General features: G+C 47.6%; 1 protein-coding gene across 1 annotated transcript in view; it reads left to right on the top strand.

Moving 5' to 3' along the window:
- The window catches only part of LOC118770307 (kielin cysteine rich BMP regulator), a 76,877-nt gene that overhangs the window by 7,165 nt on the left and 46,608 nt on the right, over positions 1–23,104 (top strand). Inside the window, exons 2-7 of the mRNA XM_036517904.1 lie at positions 994–1,550; positions 3,069–3,141; positions 7,919–8,157; positions 8,621–8,786; positions 22,040–22,116; positions 22,814–22,910. Coding sequence (XP_036373797.1) covers positions 994–1,550; positions 3,069–3,141; positions 7,919–8,157; positions 8,621–8,786; positions 22,040–22,116; positions 22,814–22,910 — 1,209 coding nt within the window. The remainder of the gene's footprint in view (positions 1–993; positions 1,551–3,068; positions 3,142–7,918; positions 8,158–8,620; positions 8,787–22,039; positions 22,117–22,813; positions 22,911–23,104) is intronic.

Genomic DNA, 23,104 nt, shown 5'->3' with positions numbered 1-23,104 from the left:
TGCCTTGAGGACCGTCTGTGGCCTCTCTCAGGTGTAATGCAAGTATTCCTGCCCGCGCAGCTGTCCGGGTTCAAGGGAAAACGTGCCCCGGGCCCTACCACACTGTTTTCTTCATTTTAATGCTATTTGCAGATGGGCGGTGTCGCTGCGTTTCACAGATTTCTGGATAAAGATGTGTTTTTCTTTAGCCGGTTCTGCTAAATGTGGGAAAAGGTCATGCGTGATGTGGCCGTCGTTAGCTCGTGACTTGGGGCCAGCCACATGCTGTGACCCCCCCATAAAAGATAAACCGCAACACCCCTAAATCAGCCAAGGCACAAAACCCTTAATCCCAGCTCGGTGTGTTATCAGTTATGGTGGGCTTGCTGGGACTACTCCTCCAGTGTTTGCATGACATATTCCTATGAAATGCTTGAAATGTTTTACGGATCACAAAACTATCCACAACAGTCGGTGTTGGAACCATTAAATCTACTAGCTGCAGGTTAAAAGTTATCTACCAGCTCTAGGTTTGTTTGCCTTCACATAAAACGTAGTTCAGAAAAGGGTAAAAGGTTAATCGAACTATCTGTCCTTTGTTATTGCTATCGCCTGTTCACAATAATCCAGTTCGTTATGATTATAAATTCACAGAAAAACTGCACCCCTGTGATTGAAGGCTGTGGCTGTTGCTGTTGTCCTGAGAGGATCACTTGTACTGTAACTGAAACATGCCTAAGGAAACCCTGTGAGAACTGAAATTGTAAAAGCAGCAGTTGTTACTGCTTTCATGGTCCTGTTGATTCTTGTATTCAGACGTTTTCAAAACCAGCATCCTAACTTGATCGGCTTCAGCTTAGATAACTGAGATCCATGCCGGTCAGATGTAGGTCCATCTTATTTATATGTAGATCTTAACCATTTAGGTGTACATCCAGGCCATTGATTTTGGTGTGACAACCTGTTGGCTTACATGCAGTTTAAATGAGATGACTGGCGTAATTGTGTTTTCAGTGATCGATCTGCTAGAAGCCCTGAATATCACCAGATCCATCAAGGGAGTGACCAAAGCCAAGGGCCTGGAGCCGGGCGTCCCGGCCTGGAAGTTCCGCCAGCGGGTTCCCCACCTCACCCTGCCCCGGGACTTCTCCATCTACTTCCTCAGCACCATGCAGGGCTCCATCGGCTTCCACTTCGTGGCCCAGCAGGCAAAGAGCTCCGACGGCACCCTCATCTCCTTCATCTCACCCGCTGCCCTGAAGAAGGACGGCCGGCCCCTGCTGCAGCTGGTCTCCAGCACCCGCTCCAACCAGCTACGGCTGGACTACCGGGCGGTGCACAGCATGGAGCCCGCCAGCATCCTGTTCCCCGGGGGCACGCCCTTCTCCAGCGGACGCTGGGCCCGCGTCGCCCTCAACCTGGAGGCCCACAAGATCTCGCTCTTCATCGACTGCGAGGAGGCCATCGTCTTCGAGAAGAGCGGGGGTGAGGACGTGCTCAGCCTCATCCTGCCCATTGACCTGGAGATCACCTTCGCCAGCGTGCCCGGGGACAAGGCCAGCAAGTTCCTGGTGAGTGACGCCCGGGCCCACGCCCTCTGACTCAGCCTGTTTGAGATCTTCATCCGCTCTAGCGATGAGTTAACGAATTGTTTCCTACCCTGAACTGGTTCCACATCTCTTATCTTTTCTCCTGACTCTTGGGAGATGAGTGGAGATTATGCTGCCTCAGCAGATCTTCTTATTCATGTCATTGTTCACTGGGTTGGTTTTTTTATTCGCTTTGTACTTTTAGGGAACTTTGTGGAAATGGTGTGGTTTCTCTCAGTAAAATAAAGCACCAAAAGAGCAGGGAGGAAATGGAGCAAATGAGAGCGTTCTGGTCAGTGGCTGCAAATGTTCCCTGCGCTGCCCCTCGGGGAACTGGAATTGAGCTGGTAGCTGGGAACCGGAGTTGAGCTGGTAGCTGGGAACCGGAGTTGAGCTGGTAGCTGGGAAGGTAGCTGGGAACCGGAGTTGAGCTGGTAGCTGGGAACCGGAGTTGAGCTGGTAGCTGGGAACCGGAGTTGAGTTGGTAGCTGGGAACTGAGGTTTAGCAGAGAGATGGAGTTTAGGAGGGAGCTGTAGTCCGTAGGCAGAAGGAGTTGAACAGGAAGCTGGTGTTAGGCAGTGAGCTGGAGTATGCGGGCAACTGGTGTTGAACTAGGAGCTGATGTTGAGCAAGGAGCTGGTGTTGAGTAGAGTGCTGGTATTGAGCAGGGCTGTTAGTTTATTTTTTCTTATCGGTTTGAGAAGACCAGGAGAACTTTAGGGGATGGGTGCGTGTGTAAAGGGGGGGGGGGGTGTGGTACAGCAGGAAACTTCACAGGGGATTTACACAGGGCCCGCAACGCCCACTTGCGTTGTGGAAGATTGACTCTCACAGCTCAGAGCTCATTACATCAGGAATGTAGAGATAAGCCAACCTCAGGAAACACCACAAGACAAACCTCCATTCAGATGACCTCACAGCGAAACGTTTACTTTACGCCTTAAGCTGCCGAGTGCAAATATTCACTGTGTGCTGGGTCTTTAGCGGCTTACTGTGCTGTCTGTGGTTGTGGTTTAATACTGTAGTAGCTAAATGAGGAAAACAGTTAGCGGGCTTCAAGATTAAAGATAGATCCCTCAGTAACGTCTACTTTACACTTCATGTATTTTATTTGGTATATGTAATTTATGTTTTGCTATCTGCTTGTATTAAGAAAATATTTTGCTCTAAATACCTGTATATAGCAAACTAATGAGGAGAGAGAGATCAATGTTCTGTTACATAACCATCGCTTTGATTTACGCTGCAATAATACTCAGGTCAAGCAGGAATGCTTAGCTCAGAAAGGTGAGATTTATTGTTATTGTTGAAAATCACTTAAAAATGAAATGTGCATTCAATCACGGTAACATTTTATGTCCAATGTGTATTTATGCGTATAGTTTGAAGTCACTTGTGGCTTTTGGTTTGGTTTGTAGGATAAACTTGTCTTGGGGTTTGCTATGTGGAAAGAATTTAGTCAAAGAGAGGCTAAAGTATGTGGACTCTTCTGATTTCAGGGTTACTGGCAGACCGCAGAAGTCTCCACCAGTGGATACATCAGAAGACCGTGGCACTGTGAAAATCTCTCAGGTACTGTTTCTGCAGTTTGTTGATTTAATTGATTATTTGATTAATTTATTGTAGGAAAGCCTTGCCAACCAATCTCTACAGGCAAGGATTAGTGTAGAGAAAATCAGGTCTGGTTATAAATGACAAATGTAAGGCAAAAACCATGAGCACTCTTTTATCAAAAAAGAGTTAACTCTGCAAAAGAGTGACGGTCTGTTGTGTTATTAGTTTGTAAATGCTCAGTCCTCAGAATGCCCGTGATCAGTTTCCCTTCGTCTTTTAATATCATTATTTACAAATGTTATGTGGAAGAGGCCAGGCGAAAAAAAAAATAAACAGACAGTAGTTATGGAAGCGAATAAAAATGACAGTTTGCCGTGCTTGTCAGTAAAAGTTAGAAAGTGCTGAACACTCTCCCCTGCTGAGGGAACCTAACTGACAGCAGGACGATGAAGAGGGGGATTGGCTGTCTGTGTCCTGTGGGGTTTGGAGAGGGGGATTATGGGTAACCCGATGCTCTGGGCTCTCCTCTGAAGTTATGGGTCAGCCTGTGCAGAGAGAGATCATCTGGTGCTAAATCAGACTCTACTGATTTAGTCTCTGCTGGTGAGGAGAAAACACCTGCATATTCACAAATTGTGCTAAAATACGCCGGTTTATTGCACCAGGCTAAGCACCTGGTGGACCCCAACAGGGTCTTCATCGGGCTGAAGTAGCACCTCCGTGGGGGTGTTCTGGGCACTGCTTTACCGATTTGATCATCTGCTCTCCGTGGAGAGAGGTGTCTCTGCTCACAACCCAGTCACCTGAAGAACACGGTTAAGAATTCTCTGTGGTGTAAGAGAAGGGAGACGCGTGAACCACGCCCCAAACCACGCCCCTATGCTGCACGCTTCTGTTTTAGCACTTTCTTCATTGCCAGGGCTGCTGGCGTGACCTCACAGCTCAAATCGCACCTCACAGGTGCGCCGAGGACCGGAGCAGGACATTTTTCGCCCCGCAATGACTTCTTATTCACACTTTACATCATTCTTGAGCGGCTTATTCCTTGGGGCTGAAAGGCCTGACACTGGAAGAATGAGGAGCTAACAGAGTAGGCGAACAGTGTCCCCAGCAGACACTCAGACTCGCACAGGCGCGACCGAGACAATCGAGTTTTCCACTTTGCTCCTAAATGCATCACGCTGTTTGACTGAGGATTTGACCTTTGCACTTTTACCCTGCGTCCGCTCCTGCTTCCCCTTTGAAGTGACCGCTCCTGCCGAGTGGCCGACGGTAATTTCCACCATGTGGACAGTCTCTGTGGGAGGTTGGGGGTGTGGTCCAACACGACCCCTCCTCTCAGCCCCAATGCATCATCTCCTGCTGCTGCTAGTGTCTTTGGAGACAGAAGCTGTTTTCAGTCTGATTTTTGGCCGCTGATTTATTCTGGAGTACTTTGTTTTGAATGGTTTTTCAGACTCACAGATAGTACTGATGCGGGCTGAAACACAGCTGGGACAGTGCGAACACACAGGAAGATCTGGAAAGTTTCAAATAAATACGCGTGTTCGCGAGAGGACCTCTTTTTTTTGCTCAGGCATGAGAGGGTCAGCCGTATTTCATATGATTTAATAAGCTTGCTCATATTGTGCCTGCATCGGCTTGTTATGAGTTATGGTAAATAATGTAATCAGATGCAATGAGTAATGCCCTGTGTGTAATGGGATACTTTCAGCTGCAGGGAGAACACACTGAAAACCACACTTCTGTCTCTGTGCCAGACACTAATTTAAAGCCGATCACCTCAGTAATCATGCTGTCCGCGGCTTATGCCAGCTCATCTTGTGCAAATGAAACCTTCATCACAACGTCTCAGGTCACAAGGTTGCTCTTTGTGTTAAGTGTATGAAGGACATTTACGGTTAATTTTATTACTCTTAGTTATATATACATTTATTTATAAGGGAATACAAATTCTGACTGTACAGTTGGTAGGCTTGTAAATTGAGTGGAAATAATATAGGTATATAAATCCAGAAATTTTGTATTTTTTTATGCTTGAGAGTATATCATATTTCCAATTTATTTATTATCTCTTCCTCTCAAATTGCTTTCTAATGTTCATTTATTTATTAAAAATATCCAACTTCCTGTCTGGTTTTAATTGATGATTTATAAATCTCTCGACAATCCCTGTTGCTATTTTTTGGTTAAAGAGACTGTATTTTTTTTTTTCTTCTCTGCCTGCAATCCCAGTACTGTTAGTGGCATGGCTTCCTCTGTGCAAGTATAATTATCATATATCATTATCATACCATAATTATCATTAGGACCCTTGTAAGACCCTCATGAAGTAGAACTCATGCCAGTGTTTCTTACCTGAGACATTTTCTGATGTGCATGTATTTGTTTGTCAGTGTGTGTACTTGTTTGTGTGTTTCTCTGTGAGTAGGCCTGTGTGTGCTTATTTGGCTGTGTGTGTGTGTGCGCTTGTGTTGTAAAAGGTCAGATTTGAGCTGTCTCTGTACAGCGCAGTTAATCCTGTTCAATTCAGTAGAGTTTTTTTTGGGGGGGGTCACATGACGGGGGACAGCTCTGTCCCTCTGGAATGTGTGACTGCTTACTGACAGTAACATTTTTGTCCCACTTTTATGTTTTTTTTTTTTTTTTACACTTTTGAAACTGTCTGGTGATTTGACTTCTCTGACTTTGGTGGCAGGGCAGTAAGAGGATTTCCCATGGTTTAGCAGGAAATGCTTGATTTAAAGACTGTGGGAGGCACAGCAGCTTTGAAGAAAACCCGTTACCCAAACAGGGTCTCTGTGAAAAGGAGCTAAAAGCAAGTGCCATTCTCGCATGAACATACGCAGCAGTCCAGCATGAGAAAACTGCCGAGGCGGCTCTTGGAGGCAGGCGGCAGACAGTAGGCCTGGGACATGGTGACATTGCTTGTCATCGGAGCCATGTTTTGGAGAGGAAAAAGCTTGGAGAGCCATGGGTGAACGCGTGGACGTGCTTCGCCTGGAATCTGTCTCCCAAGTCTCTGCCCTTCTCCCCCAGAAGCCCTCCTTCGCGGAGAGATCCCAGCACTTGGAATGTGTCCGACCCATAGCACAGAGCGGGCTCTGGAATAAACAGGAAATGAAAATGCTCGCCTTGCAGGCGTGTGGGGTCGCACCCATAATTCCCCTGGAGGACACTGCTGTGTCTGCCGCAGAAAGAAGATACGACCTTTGCTATAAAGAGTCCAGGTCATGATTTTACTTCCTGACCAGGAAATAATCTCCACGCTCACACTGTCTCTGACCCCATTTACTTATGAGAGAGGGGGAGAGAGGGGGAGAGAGAGGGAGAGAGAGGGAGAGAGAGGGAGAGAGAGGGAGAGAGAGGGAGAGAGAGGGAGAGAGAGGGAGAGAGAGGGAGAGAGAGAGGGAGAGAGAGGTGCTGCTTATTCACTTCTTACAAAGCAGAAACAGATGTTTACTACAGGCTGAGATACAGGCTCAGTGGCTGGGGCAAACAGCCAATGATAACGGCCATTAAAGGTGAAGTTTGCCTGGCACCTTCATGGTTATGAGAGTTAGCAGGAGTTATCCACCGAGGCTTCTTACAGGGGTTAGATAAAGACTAGATTACTGAGGTGCCATAGAGCAGTTGGTTAGCGGGAGCTGACGACCGAGGCGGGTCCTTCCACTGAGACTTTGCAAGAGGAGCAGAATGAACAGTGTAGGACAGCAGAATTGATGTTTATCATATGGTTTATTAATGGTTGTTTCCTTTGATTTTTTTTATTAGACAAAAACAGATGTTCAGTCACTCCTTTGCCCTAAGCGCTTTAGATTTATTCATTTTATCCAGGGGGACTTACAAATTAGGTAACATTCAATGCATATTGTAACAATAACATTAAAACTGTTAGAGTAAGCAAGTGACATTATTCAAAGATTTTAAAGTAAATTTACAGTGCAGCTATGAAGAATCCTTAGACTGTCCAAATGTGACCTAGGGCTGCTTTACAGGTGCAGAATGGAGAAAAGGGAGGAGCTTGGGAGGTCAAGCACCATGTTGAATTTGGTGCGATGAATTTGAAGTGGAGGGCTTAGAGGGGTAGAGTCACATGAGGGAATATCAGCTGGTTGTAGGACCATTCTGGCAGCAGCGTTCTGGATCAGTTGAGGGGGTTCGGTGGGCCGTGAGGGCAGACTGGTTACGAAGGAGCGGAGTGCAGTAGTGGAGGCTTGAGAGCACAAGGGCCTGAAACCGGGATCTGGGTTGAGTTGGGGGTAAGAAATAAGTGGATTCTTTGGATGTTGTAGAGGAAGAATCTGCAGGACTGAATTGTTGTCTGGGATATTCTCAGTTTAAGGCTAGCTTGTTGTGCAGCGTTGCTATGAGGGTCTCAGTGTTCCGAGAGGTTAGGATCATGGAGCCATTCTGAGTGATAGAGAGGGTGGGGAGAGATGAACGAAGTGGGGATGGTGGAGGAGGAGCTCATGTGGGTTAGCAGAGGAGGCGTAGATGGTGGAATCGTGATAAAAAGTCTTGGCTGTTTAGATCACAGGTGAGAAGGCAAGATGGAGAGCCTGGTAGGAGGGCAGATCAGCCAGGCTAATGGACTTCTTCCCAGCACCTTTCAGCCGCTGGCATTTAAGATCTCTTCATGTGGAGGGTGTTTGTTAACTGTGGGCTGGAAGGGCATTGGCCTTAAGAATTCTGCTGCATTAAGCCTTCGGTGCTATGTGTTCTAACTCATTGTGACATCATTGACATCACGTGTTTTCTCTGACTCCTCTCTCCTCTCTCTGCTGTGTCTCAGACCCCATGCCCTATTCGTTCCCCAGCGCCGACATGGAGGAGGCCTACCGGGAGGATCCCAGCATGCACCTGCAGCCGCAGTCCGACTCCGCCCTGGAGCAGCCTCTGCGCAGCCAGCTGGGGCCTCCGGGCCTGCAGCGCGAGGTGAAGCCTCCACCCTCCAGCCAGGAGGAGAGGATCCAGAGGCTGGAGGAGCTGGTGGAGGGGCTCAGCACCATGCTGGACATGGTGAAGGCGCAGGTGAGAATTGCATCCTGGGTATTCACAGCTGGTAACACTCTCCTGCAGCGTTGGGGTTGGTCTGCTGCGGGTTTGGAACTGTGGTCCTCACTGTCCGCCAGGCAAAGCAAGAGTTTGGATTAGACTTAAGTTAAAGACTAATGTCTCCTGCTGAGAGAAGTAATCACACTCTAGGGAGTGAGCCCCCATTATGCAGTGGAGACCCACTTGCTCTTTCATGCTTCTGTACTCAGGCAAGATGGAGGGATTGGACCTGAGACTTGTTTCTTGATAAACTTTGTTTTTCAGTCTCCATCAGTTTAATTAAGTTTAATACATCACATCTCTCAGATGACACATTCAGGCTTATTTTGGGTGACCATTTTTCCCGTTTTTGTGTCTTCCTTGTAATATGTGTTATTAATCACTGTGAATACCAGCTCTGTCTGTAACCCGCCCCGCCCCCCGCTGTGTCTCTCCGCAGAACGCCGACCTGCAGCTCCGGGTTCGATACCTGGAGTCGTGCGAGTGCCGCCGGCTCACCTGCACGTGGGAGGGCCGCGAGGTGGAGGAGGGGTCTCGCTGGGAGACGGACCAGGGCTCCGCCTGCGAGTGCGTGGCCGGGAAGGTGCAGTGTGCCGTGACCGACGGTGAGTGACGCGCTTCCCCCCGAAGCCCCGCCCCTGGCTGGCGGCGGAAGCCTGTCGGCACGCGCGGGGTGTAGTTTCAGCACGGCGGGCAAAGCTGGCCACAGATCTGCCCGATCCTCAGTTATCATTTCCTCAGGCTGCCGGATTCACGGGAGGCTCTTTATCAGAATTCATCTAAATTTTCCTCAGTAAACGTTCCACAGGTTTGGCGAGGGTGTAGAAGTTTTCTGGTGGGGGGGGGGGGGGGGGGGGGGGGGGGGGCAGACTGGGGGGAACAGAGGGTGTGTTTGCTCTGGCCAGAGTCCCATTCATTTCAGGGGACTGAAGAGCATTGTCCAACAGCGCTGTTTAGCTGGCAGGAGCGTGGGATGAGGAACATGTGCTTGGGAGAGGTTACTGAAATTTGAAGAATTCGGAAAAGCCAGGAATTCTGAGCAGGGTCTTAAAACGCAGATCCTCCAAAAAGAGCAGAATGAGTGTGTGCTGCTCTCTGTGACCTGTGCAGCGTGTCTGCTCACAGCTGAGTGCAATTTCATTGGCAGAAGACTGCAGTCGTGGAAAGGCAGCTATTAATTATAACAGTAAAGATGCGTGTGCGCAGTTTGTCAGATTAGATTTGTCAGATTAGATTCCTCGTCTGTAAACTGGTCACTCTCTTTCTGACATTAAAACTGGGATCAAACACCATAAGTCACCTCATCCCAGCAATCACAGCTGCAATTTCCCAGCAATTTCAAAAACTACACGTGCTGTAGTTTCATACCTGTGTGTGTGTGTTGATTACCAAAATCATAAATTTAATTTTTGCCACAGTGTGGTGATACTGTGGGGTCTGTCTTGGCAGGTTTTCGTAAAGGTTTCAGAGAGAGTAACCTGTGTTTAATGATTTATTTTTTTAATAATTATTTTCTTCCATGACAAACGTCTGCAACCAGAGTGATTAGCCGAGCCCTAGAGAATCTGCCTTCGATTCATTCATGTCTTCCCTCGTCTGTCTGTTCATTACTAATTCATCCATCAGTTCCCCCGGTTGTTGTGAGGCGCTCTCTTTGAACAGCCTGGTCTCCTTGCAGATCCCTGTCTCTCCAGTCCTTGCCTAAATGGGGGTGTGTGCCAGGTATTGACCTCTGACCTTGGGCAGCAACCCTCAGGATTTAGGTGTTCTTGCCCGCCTTCTGCAGTAGGGCTCTTCTGTGAGAGACCGGTGACCCAGGTACAGCTGTGACCAGCCCTTCCTCTGTGTTATAGACTAGCTGCTTGTAGTGGTCTAAACTGACCCAGGTACAGCTGTGACCAGCCCTTCCTCTGTGTTATAGACTAGCTGCTTGTAGTTATCTAAACTGACCCAGGTACAGCTGTGACCAACCCTTCCTCTGTGTTGTAGTCTAGTAGTTATCTAAACTGACCAAGGTACAGCTGTGACCAACCCTTCCTCTGTGTTGTAGACTAGTGGTTATCTAAACTGACCTAGGAACAGCTATAACCTACCCTCTGTGTGTGTTGTACACTAGCCATTTGTAGTCTAAATTGACCCTGGTACAACTGTGACCAAACATCTCTGGTGTAGACCAGCTGCTTCAAGTGGTCTAAACTGACCCAGGTAGAGCTCTGACAAACCCTTCCTCTGTGTTGTAGACTAGTAACTTGTAGTGGTTGTAACTGACCCAGGAACAGCCGTGACCAATCATTTCTGTGTGTTGTAGAGTAATTACTTGTAGATGTCCTAAATGAGCTGTAGATTAATTATCTGTCTGTTGTAGCCTGGAGTACAGTGTTGGAATCATTTATTCTGTTGGAACATAACTGTTTATAAATCTTACTCACATTTGGTATAATAAAAAGGACACAAGAACTTAGATCCTAAATTTTTATCACCACATGAATTTGCATGATAGGTTTACAGTTTGGTTAATGGCTAAGAAGAGAAAATTACAAATGACTAATAACAAATGAATTATAACAAACTCTTCACTCTTCAAGTCTCTCTTAGTATAGCAAATGTCTGCATTTTTACTTTTAAAGTCTGTGATTTATATGTGAAGGTTTGCTTCGAGGCCATAATTAGCATTTGGTCCCAGGTCATTAGCCGATGTGGGAAAGTGTTTAGTGGTTGTGTTTATTGTGATGTTTCAGATCTGATTTATGGAAGGATGTCTCAGAGCAAACACAGTTTGTGTTGTATTTGGCACAGCAATGGTGTCCTATGGTGAATTTATGAAAGAGTTGGGTCCTACTGAATAGGGCTTTTAAAAGAATGCTTTGTAGTTGCATTACGGTTTTAAGCTTGAATGAGTTGACGACAACTTCTCTCTGAAGCAGACTGTAGGAGTCTGGCTTGCATGGAAGATTGCATTTAGGCAATGGCATTACTGTGATTATTATTAATTCATTTTTTTACCACATGCGTGTGAACGGGAGAGACAACCTAAAATGATCTCATGGACTTGCATGTCTTAAATACAGTACTAGTGACTCTAGTTTCCTACTTTGAAAAATAACATGAGGTTCCATTTTACAAAAATGTCAAAGTTTATTTTCCTGTATTTTCCATTTGCTATCCATTAAGAAGATTTTACCATGTTTATTGACTTTAATGTATGAAAATAAGTGGTAGCAGGAAACAATTCTATAAATGTGGAAGTGCGTTAATATATTGATGAAAAATCACAGACTTCTGCAGAACTTCATTACAACAGAACATTATTGTGAATCATTGTGTGTCTGGGTAGTCTGCAGAGACTGCACGCTAGCCAGTGGGATCGGTATCATTAATTTAGATAGGTGTCAATTAGTCTGTAGATGCCAAACCCAGTAAGAGGGACTTCCTGGAGGGTACTACATAGCCATGACAGCATTAACCTGTTACATCTGGACTGCAAATGACAGATTCCACCTGAAAAATCTCCAGCACTGAATTCTGCTCTCAGAGGCTCTGTACCTCCCAGGAGACCTGAAATAGTCTGCTCTCTTCGTGTGTATTCCTGTGGAGTAGTCTGCTTTCTTTGTGTGTGTTTTTGTGGAGTAGCCTGCTTTCTTTGTGTGTGTTTTTGTGGAGTAGCCTGCTTTCTTTGTGTGTGTTTTTGTGGAGTAGTCTGCTCTCTTTGCATGTGTTGCTGTGGAATAGTTTGCCTTCTTAGATAAGATGGGTAGCTCTTTATAAAATTTAATTAAACTTAATATGCATTCATGTAATTGCTTTAATACCTACAATCTCATTATGAATTCATGCTTGAGACGTCAATTTAACAGTCATTTATTTACAGTAAGAATGAATCAGAATTCCTAACAGGTGTGACAGGATTAGTAACATGTGTTCAGAAACATTGCCCACACTAGCACAGTAGTGTAGGAGGTTACCCCCTGTGAGTGAAACAAGTGAGGGGTGATTTCCTCTGGGGGTTGTTGGGGGGGATGGGGTGGGGAGGAGGCCCTCCGTCCATCCTATGCGCCCCCCCCCACAGGCCTGCTCCATGCCAAAGATGGAGGGCCACTGCAGGCGGAAAGTAGACCCCCAGCAGCGCTGGTTCTACAATTCGGCCGTGGTGAAATGCGAGGAGTTCCTCTACAACGGCTGCGGGGGCAACGCCAACAACTTCGAGAGCCTTGGCGCGTGTGAGCAGCAGTGCATGCTGGGAGCCTGCTGCTACCGCCAGCCCAAGCTCCCGGGCCTTCTGGTGGGCTACGACCAGGACGGCTACGACCGGCGTGGGTTCAACGTCTCCGACCTGGACAGGCAGGGGCGGAGGAGGAAAGCCAACACCCCGGAGCGGATGGGGCCGGCTCCGTTCGGCAGCAGCGGGGGGGACGCCTTCAGCAGGCTCGGGGATGGGCGGACGTTCGACCGCTACGGCGGCGATCGCCACGGTTACGACAGGGCAGGGTTCCACAGGGACACAGGCTTCAACCTGATGGGCTACAACCGTAAGGGGGAGTACGACGGACGCTCCAAGTTCGGCCGCGACGGCTACGACCAGGAGGGCTTCAACCGGGCCGGGTTCGACTGCAGCGGCCTGGACGCCCGTGGCTTCAACTACCTGGGCCTGAACGCGGGCTTCACCTACACCTGCGAGCACCTGTCCCTGGAGCAGTGTCAGCAGCGCAGACGGGGCGGCCTGGGCAGGGACGTGCTCAGCTTCTCTCCTGGCCGCACCTGTGCCGATGTGGCCTGCGGGGAGCGCTGTGGCTGCGTCTTCATGGGGCGCTCCTACCGATTCGGGGAGTCCTTCCAGCACGGCTGCGAGACCTGTGTGTGCACCTACGCCGGCGCCGTGGAGTGCACCTGTCAGAACCTGAGCCAGCGCAAGGAGGTGCGCGACATGACCCAGGAGGAGAGGGAGGCCTACCAGCAGGCCGTTGCCAAACTTAACACCAAGCCAGGTACCTCCATTACACCGCCATCTCCCTGCCAGAAAGTGACCCTTCTCAGCACAAGGCCCTCTGTCTCAGCTCTTTTGAATAGTCTCTGGTGGCATATCTGTCATGGTTATAGTAATAGATGTCATAGATGAACCACTTTGTACAGATCGGTGGCTATCATTGATGTACCTTTCAGTTCTGTCTCCAGTTCTATCTTTAGCCAAACCACTGTCCTGGAAATGCTTAATGCTTAATGTTTTAATGTTTGGCAGAAACTGGTAGCTAAATTCAGAGACAGGCTCTTTGGAACCTGGAATACACACCTGCCAGGCCTGTTGTGTTGTGCTGCGTCTCCATTGCTAGATTTTGGTACAAATTGATGTTCTTGCACCTGAGCAGAGGATAATCACAGTCTTCCTGCTTTCTCCCTCCCCTTTTCCTTGATCTGATGTCATCAGGAATTTGGCAAGACTTCGCCAGGATAAGAGCGGATTTCGCGCCTCAGGCCAATGGGCAGTTCTTCCTCCCCTGGCACCGGTACTTCCTGCGGCTGGTAGAGCGGGAGCTGCAGAAGGTGTCGTCCTGCGACGTCTCCATCCCGTACCTGGAGTGGACAGTGGACGCCGGCTCTCTGGAGACTTCCGCTGTCTGGCAGGCCAACTTCTTCGGGGGCGACGGGGATCCCACGACGGGCTGTGTCCCGTACCACCCCTTCCAGGGGAAGACCCGCTGGTCGCCGTGCCTTCGGCGGCGGTTCAACTCCTCTGTCTCGCTCCCGGACGCCGTCAACCTGCAGCTGGTGCTGGCAGAGGAGGACTTCGGCCTGTTCTCTGCCCAGATGCGGGCGGTCTCGGCGCTCTTCCACCTGTGGGTGGGCGGCCACATGGCGTCCGAGCTCAGCCCGTACGACCCGGTCTTCCTGTCCCACTACGCCTTTGTGGACCGGCTGTGGGCGCTCTGGCAGGAGCGGGGGGGTGACGTGCTCCTCCGTTTCCCCGCCGAGCTCCGCTACGTGCGGATGAAGCCGTTTGACGCGCCCCCCGACGGCGTGCTGAGGTCGCAGCAGCAGCTCTGCGCGGTCTATGCCCCCATCACCCTCGGTGCCCCCTGCAACATCACGTCACTGCGGAAACCACCGAGCTCCGACAAGGACAGCCTGAAGAAGCAAGGCCCGGACTTCGAGAGCAGCAACCAGTACAGCTCCAGTGTGGATGATCCTGTGCAGAAGCCGAATGGCAACCGGCAGGGTCAGTATGACAAGAAGGGTTACAACAGCCAGGGCTACGACCGCAGTGGCTTCGACCAGATGGGGTGGGACAAGGACGGCTTCAGCAGGGCCAGCTTCAACCGCGACCACATCGACATGGACGGCTACGACATTTTCGGGTACAACCGCTACGGGTTCAACCGCTCCAATGTGACGTCTTTCGGCATGAAGAGGGACGGGACCTTCATCTCGACCGCCAGCGAGGAGGTTGTGGACAAGCTCTTTCAGGACGGGTACAACAGGTACGGCTTGGACCCCTTTGGAATGGACAGGAATGGCTTTGATGCCTTTGGCTTCCGCACCGACGGCTACGACAAGGACCGCTGTAACTACTACTTCCACGGCCCCCACTACCTGAGGTTCTACTTTTTTGCCCAGCTCCAGCTCGGCATGGCCGGGCCCGGCGCTTTGTCCCGCATCAAGCGGATCTGTCCCCGCATCACCCCCTTGCCGGAGGCCTGGGTCACGCAGAACTGGATAGCTCCCACAGAGGAGAGCCTGGCTGCCATTCGCCGGATGGAGCAGCAGTGGGCGTCGCTGCACCCGTTTGACAGAGACTACATTCCCAACATCTCCTCCGTGAAGGAAAGCGGCCTCTGGGTGCCCATCACACCTGACCTCAGGTAAAGCTTCAGTAGGAAACAGGTGTGGAGGAAAGAGATGTTGCGGTCAGACAGTAGCAGTAGTATTCACTTTGTAACCATACATTTTATTGGTAGTGATAGTTATTTGCTGCAGTTGGAGTTTTTAATATTTGCGTAGATTCTGGAGTTACATAGACAAGTAATCAGCACTAATAAACATTCAATACTTTACAATGGAGATGAATGGCAGAGAGGAGTGTGGATGAGTCATGCACTTCCACAGCTAGGTATTTACTGAAGCAGTTCAGGTGGAGCATTTAGCGAGATACAACAGCAGTGCCTCACTTGGACTTCACACCTGCAACACAGAGGTGTGCGTCGAGTGTGTGTTTAACTGCTGTGCTCTGTCACTCTGGGGGCTGCAGTATGGCCGTTTCTGATTGGCTGCTCTCTCCTCCTCAGGTTTTGCTTTGAGTTGCACTGGTTCTCGGGCTGCCCAGTGGGCTCCGCCCCCGTGACCTGCCCTGACCTCTGCGCCAGCACCCAGTGCGTGGGGTATCCAGACGCCGAGTGCCGCGTCCAGAACTGCGGGTCGTGCTTCACAGAGTGGTACGACAGAGCCACGGGCGGACAGGTCATGTGCCAGGGCTGGTGACCAGGGGGCGCTGTCGAGCTATGGAGGCCACAGGATGAGGCTTACTCTCGAACACCTTCTGGACAGGGGTCACACGGGGTCATGGAGACTGTCACTGTCACGGAGACGCTGTCGCTTCCATGGCAACCTTGCTGCCACGGCAACTGCTTCAATAACTGGGATTATGGTCTTTGACCAGTGAAACGCTACAAGGCTAACACTGTTATGGAGTTCAAAAATCCAGGATTATTGAGTTAAGTTATTATAGTTTGGTAAACTTTTGTACAAATTTTCTTTTGTAAACAAACCTAATTGGACCTTTATGTCACAGAGTGGAAATGTTAACAGCCTCAGGGTGAACTAACAAACAAGGTGCCTAAAGTTTCAAAAACATTCAAAAAGGTTCACTAACAGATTAATGTATTCTTTGTCCTCACTAGAATATCAAAAACATACCAGTATATCATGAAAAACCAGTGTCTATGTTCTAAGAGATCATGAATTATGCATAGGATTCAGGAGGTGGTGCTATATAATGACTCAACTAAACCAGGTATATTTATCATATTTATGATTTCTTTTTTCACTCCATAGTCTGTTATTAGCTCCAATACATTATACTTAGCACTGGCTAGCTGGACGGTGTTGTATGTATGATATATTAGGCATGTTTATCTTTGCCTGCCAAAACTTTTATGGTATCATAGCTGCAGAAGTCATAGAACTGTCTTTATTTTGGTATCAAACCTCTTGAATGGACCCTTCAGAGAGACTGGATGGCACTTGAAAGCATGAATTCTGTCCTAGATTTTCGGAATGGGGATCATATTGTTGGAATGTACACAACTAACACCCCCCTCTGCACCCCCCCACCCCCACCCCACCCCCCCCGAATCCCACTAATTGTTTCTGCATGTTTGGTGCTCAGCTCTGCGACTCTCTCTCTCTCTCTTTGCACTGTACCCTTTGTGGCATGCACCCCTCTCTCTTTCCTATTGTGTCGAATAAAGGAAAATGGTTGCATGGTCTCCTCGTTGTTTTCAGTGCTGCTGTCGCTGTCAGGGGTGTGGAAGTGTCTGCGGTCTCTGCTGTGTGTGTGTGTGCGCGTCTGACTCCTGCTGCTTCACCTGCGGCCCGGTTCACAGCGGAGAGCCACACTTTGACTTACAGGGCTGCCGGGGTGTAGGGGAAGACAAAGCGGTGGCGGAGAGCGTGAACGTAACACTTGTTTTGCGCTTTGCGCTTCTGCGGTGCGAGGAGATATTTACTGAGGATTCTTGGTGGATCTGGTGTTGAAGAGTGAATGTTGAAAAGTGAGTGAGGAGAACATGAGTTAAAAAAAAAAAACAACAACAACAACGCAAATGTAACTAGTGCCCAAAGGCTCAGTGAAATCGACACATCTTATGTGATTTAAAGTGCTTTGTGTTTTCAGTGTGGAATTCGCTGTTAAGTCGCACACAGGTTGAAAGTGTTTTTCTGTGCGTCGGTGGAGATGAGGCTGTCTCCGCTGGGGCAGAGACGTGCTGTGATGATCACAAAAACAGCTGCTAAATGCCACCACGCTGACCTTGAGCTGAGCCTGGCTGGAATTTGCAGAGCGATGCTGGTTGTTGTCTTCAGCCCCAGAGCAACACTGTTAAGGAACCTCATCAGGAATTATTCATGAAACCCTTCTCTCTGACACCGACAGAAAAGCAATGTCCAAACAGGCAATACATAAGAAGCGCAGGACGGTTCTTTGGTATGTATCCAAATGTATATCCATTATCTCTGTCTGCCTCTTATGTGACAGTGCTGCAGTTTTTTGCAGCCCTGTTTAATTTTTTGGACTCCAAACACTGCCTACGGCCAAGCTGTTTGGAAAGATTCTTTCAGTAACTGATGAGCTGTGCTTTGATAGCCTGTTTGTGTTTAAGCAGACTGTGTAATGACCAGTGAGTGCTGATGGACAGGCATTTCTGTTTATGGTTGTGGTGTGGAAAGGTCGTACCCTGTGCAAGCAAGGTCCTTTATGGGAGCAGCAGGCTTATGACAGCCTACAACAGTCTATGATAGCCTACAACCGGCCTATGACAATGTGTGACAGCCTATGACAGCCTACAATAGCGTACAACAGGCCTATGACAGTCTACGATAGCCTATGACAGGCCTGTGACAGGCACATTACAGCTCATGACAGGCCTATGACAGCATATGACTTATGACACAGACTTATGATAGGCATATGAAATGCCTTTGGGAACATGTGTTCCCATCGTTGCTGGTAGGAGATTCAGGCCTGTGGAGCCAGAAGGCCCGGGGAGGAAATGCTGAAATGCTTCTGATGCCCAGGCCAGGAGAGGAGAGTGGGCCAACCAAACCCCTGTCCCCTCAGGACCTGCTGGCATAACCGCTCCCCTCCCTTCCCCCAAATTCTGAACAGGGAAACATAAGCAGCCCCTCTCCCTCCAATGGCTTAACATGGAGAGCAACATGTTGATTATCCACTTTCTGAGGAAGAGCACTGTTTTATTCTGATTAGGATTCTGTAGTTGCTGCCTGGTGTGGGTCAGATTCAGGCTGAGTTTATACGAATCACAGAAGCCAGCTCTATTTTGGATAGAACCTGGCAGCTCCTTACTGGGCATATTTCTGTTGTGCTGAATTATATGTGTATGAATGTGAATGTGATACCATTTACCAGCAGCTGTTTATGCTGTGAGTCAGCTCTAAGCGATTAGCCAGTCCTCTTTTGTCATATTCTGCTTTTTGTGGCTTTTTCTTATATTGTTCCCCTGAATGTCTGTGTTTCTGAAATCAAGGATCCTGTGAATCATAATTCCTGTAGCCTGTACTTCACACATTATTTTTGGGCTATGCACTAAACCAAGCTGTGAATTAATACAAGGGGAAATCTTTCATCTCCAAACTGCTTGCTTTTCTTGTAAGGTAAGCGTGGAGAAACACGTACCATACAGCCAAGTAGGCTCTTTTCATTGGTCTTGTCTGGACTGAAATTATATTTACATTTACATTTATTCATTTAGCAGACGCTTTTATCCAAAGCGACTTACATAGGTTACAGTTCTTTACAATGCTATCCATTTATACAGCTGGATATTTTACTGAGACAATTGTGGGTTAAGTACCTTGCCCAAGGGTACAGCAGCAGCGTCCCAGCGGGGATCGAACCGGCAACCTTTCGGGTACAAGTCCTGCTCCTTAACCACTATGCTACACTGCTTTTCAATATCTCCCCCATATAATATCACCCATCTTCCATTTGTGTTACACAAAATAGCAAACGGTCTTAATTTTGATTTTGGAAGTTGTTATGATAAAGGAATCCTCAAATCTTCATTGGCAAAGCTTAAATTCGCAGTTCTTTCTGTGACAGATAATGGTTGTTGTAAGAGCATTCCCTTGTGCACCATTGTGATTGATGGACTGCCATGAGTGAAAACCGCCAGGTCACAGCTGCCCCGAGGCGGAAGGGCTTCTCCCAGGGGATAAAGCTGAGAGTGGGGTATTAAGGAGATAGTTATACAAAACGGGGAGACCAGATTCAAACCCTGGAGACCTGCATACTCTCACTGCATCACTTCAATGGAACACCTGTCTCTCCCTCTGGTCAAAATCTGACTGGCCCTACATGATTTTGTGAACACTTGTAGAGGATCTCTTTGCTCGTCAGATGCTGTAGGTGATCTAGAGCACTTTCACTTTTAATCTGGCATTTGAATTCTGTCCTGTGGTTTTCTAATGTCACTTGTTTGGTTTCACCTTGGTTAAAGTAGATTAGGAAAAGATTCTAGAAATTTCCAACAAATTTTCCCCACATATTTTAGCATTTTAAGAGTATCGCATTGCTATTGTTGGAAAAGGGAACCGTGACCTTAGGATACGTATTTTTATTTCTGATGTATTTATTGAAGGATGTGAAATGTAACTCACTACCTTCCATGAGTCCATGAGCAGGGTGAACTACAGCAGGCGAGCCCTGCTGAATTCATTTGCTGTTGCAGCTCTCAGGGAGAACAGCATACTCTAAGATCTTCTGATTCTCTCAGGTTTGACTGTAGTCCCTGTATTTGCATTCTAAATGCAAACGGAGGTGCATTTATGAAATGCTAAAGGTTATGTGAAAGCACTCCTGTTTATTTAATGAACACCACTTGACACAACTGCTTGTACAGTGATACATAAAAGCATTTCATAGGGAATTTCTGGTAAATGAGATGAGCAGGAAGGCTCTGTATGCGAGTGGGTGGATTGAGTTTCCTTCCTGAGTCTTTTGAGATCCCAAAATCTTCACGTTTCTTTTGTAATTTTGAAATTGAACATTTTAGATTAAGTGTACTAGATAATGTTACTGCATTTATATTTTAATAATACGTCATAAATGACTCATTTTTATATTGTCAAAGCAATTGAAATCACTGCTTAGGGAGTACAATTGTATGTTGTTACGGTGAAGTTGCCACTGTATATGAGGTGTTTCTCAGCTTACCTTTGCAACTTCAGAGCCCCTGATCTAAGCCACACACAGGGATATGATAACTGGCGGAGTGTATGGTGGGGTTGTAGATCAGGGCTAATCAGTGAAGTTGCAGGCCCTTTGTGGCATGCTAGCATAGAAGAGCTGCTTACCAGTTACAGGTTATCATTTGCCAGAATAAGAAAAACTCAAAACTCAAGAGCAGTTTGCTGCAGAGCTACACAGATGCAGGTGCCGACCACACCGCTAACTAAGCCAGCCAGGAAATGTCCCTTTGAGATGGATGAATGTGACAAGCGTAGCGGAAATGGACATCTGTTTGGAATTAACCCCTTAGTCCAGGTTCACAGCCAGCCACTGACAGCGGGGAGTTCTTAACCCCTCAGACCGTCTCTCTCTCTCTTTCTCTCTGTCTATCTCTCTCTCTCAATTTAAAGTTTAGCGCGGAATAAAACATGGTACAACAAAACATTAACAAGACATTACAACATCCAGCCAGTAATAAAATACATGTAAAATGTAGAAAATGTACACATATATAAATATCATGACACTGATCCATGCTCTAACAGAGTGAGGGTCTGCTGAAGCCCCTTTATTCTGTGGCTTACAGCAGGACCAGGTCTTCATAGAGCTGGAATTTGACTTCACTGCTGTGCAGGGTGAGTGATAAATTAATGGCCAATTCATCGATGTGGACATTGACGAGTTTTGGACTCAGGCTGCAGCCCTGAGTCTCGGTTCACGTCCTTGAGTGAGGAAATCCGTTCTTTTATTCTCAATTTTTACGCCACTTCTTTTTCTCAGAATACTTTGATTTTATAATGTCATACACTTTTCCTCCCTACACCACAAGACATTTTCTCTCTCGTTCATTCTCTTTCTCTCTTCCTCTCTGTTGCTCACACTCCTCTTTCTCTCTCTCTGTCTCTCTCCCTCTTTCCCTCTTCCTCCCTTCCCCCATTCCCTCTCTCCTCTCCCTCTCTCCATCCTCATTTGACCTCAGTTAAAAGCCCCAAGACCGTGTCACACCCCACCAACACCCAGATGAAGATAATTCCTGACAAATGTTCCCTAAAAGGAATTGGTCCTTTTGTGCGTTAGTTTCCCTCCAATCAGCAGTGGTTCTGGCAGGGCCTGGCGCCCGGGGTCAGGTGGCCAGGGCGATTCTCATGCTGGGGGTCACAGAGGGTGGGGTAAAAATGAGGCAGATGAGGACAGATTTCAGGGGATCCCCATGGTGATAAAGCCCTCCTGTGGACCGCAGTGAAAGTTTCCTGGTAGGTATCCAAATGTTTGGCTTCAGCAAGCCCCGCACTTGTTGCAGGCTGAGAAAGTATGTTTCTTCATGTGTTTGTGTTTTTTTCTTCATGTTATCCTAATAATGCACAACGTTCTTTTGTAGTGAATATTTTGGACTGGATCAAATCATTCAGTTTAGATCAAAAATTACTTGCCAAAATTACTTATTAATACATAGCAAAATTACTTATTACTAAGAGTAATTTAAACCAGTAATCTAATATTGGAGGATTGTGTTATATGCTTAAAAAGATGGCAATATTAGCCAGTGGGATTTCAGAGTGCTGTATTTTAACTTTATTCAGTGTGAACTACAGGGGAAGAGAAAGAACTCAGTTTAGCCACAGTTAAAATAACTGAGGGTCATTAATGTAACGAGAAGCCTGATATTGAGAGCAGAAGTGCTTTTGTGCCCAAGGCCCGGATCGAGCCGGTTTGTCCTCCCGCTGCGTACTCAAAAATGCAGCCCTGTTCCTCCTTGCTGAGTTTAGAATTTCATTTCACTTTTAACTTTGCAAGAAAGGATGTAAGTGAGAACGCTACTCGGTTAAGACCAAAGAGTGGTTAGATCTCGGATTCCTGGCCCCTGATGTCTGCCGGTCTAACGTGGGTGTGTTGCATCGCTTGAAGGTTGTGTCTTTGAAGGCAAGAGGTACAGCAACGGAGATGGCTTCAGTCCCGACCGCTGCGTATCCTGTGTGTGTGAGGTGGGTGCGTCTCTATACGCCGTTAGAAGTAACCACAGCCCTCTTCAAGATACTCGTCCTGTGGCTGTAATTAGCGTCACTGCTTTGCTCTTTCCAAGCTGTTTTTCGACAAGCTCTTTGCCTGCCTTAGAGACATGATTTAAATCATAATGAGAACTAAAAGGAAATATGCTGTGCAATACTTAAGCCCCTGAGACACTCCCTTTCTGTTCAGACTGCAGAAGCAGATCCTAGGACATACGTGTCTGCATCAACAAGGGTTGTGTGGTGGATCCATATTTCGTAGAGATTCGTTTTTTGGGAAAACACCAATGTTGCTTTTACCTGAGAAGCTGTTGGGGATATTCTTCCAAATGTTAGCAGGCCGAGCACATGGTCTTGTGTGACATTACTGTGCACCTTCTCACCGTAGGAACTAAATTAGAATGTTGTTTTTTTTTTTTTTTTGAAACGACACCATGAATATCATTACTCCATATGAATCAAGGCAAATGTGTGTCTGAAATGCATTCTCATTTGCTTTTTCCAGCAATATTTTAGTGAGCATTTTTGATGTTTTAGCAGCACCTTTTCTGTCACTTGCATCTTGTTGCATCTTTACCATCACTGTATGATTGATAATGAATTTGGGGGATTGTGGAAGGTAGTGAATTTAAGCGTGCTGCTGTATTTAAACCGGTGAGGTATGCCTCTTCAGAATGGCCATGTCCGGTGTCAGAAGCCAAGCTGCCCCCCGAAGACCTGTCTGAACCAGTACATCCCACCTGGGGAGTGCTGTCCCACCTGCCGCCCAGGTAAAGACCACACCCCCCCTATTCTGTATTGCAGATACTGCCTTAAGATGCATGGCATTCCTAGCACTGCAGGAGATGAGTCATTACGTTATGGTTTGGAGGTATGGTTGAGTTGCAGGGGTCCTGTCCGGGACAGCTTATGGCAGTACAGGCTCAGGGGAGAGCAGGATAAATTTACAGCTGTTTTTCCTCAG

Source organism: Megalops cyprinoides, chromosome 23 (genome assembly GCF_013368585.1).
Source record: "Megalops cyprinoides isolate fMegCyp1 chromosome 23, fMegCyp1.pri, whole genome shotgun sequence".
Classification (NCBI taxonomy): Eukaryota; Metazoa; Chordata; class Actinopteri; order Elopiformes; family Megalopidae; genus Megalops; species Megalops cyprinoides.
The sequence above is the reverse complement of the archived record's forward strand: the minus strand, read 5'-3'. Positions and strand labels throughout refer to the sequence as shown.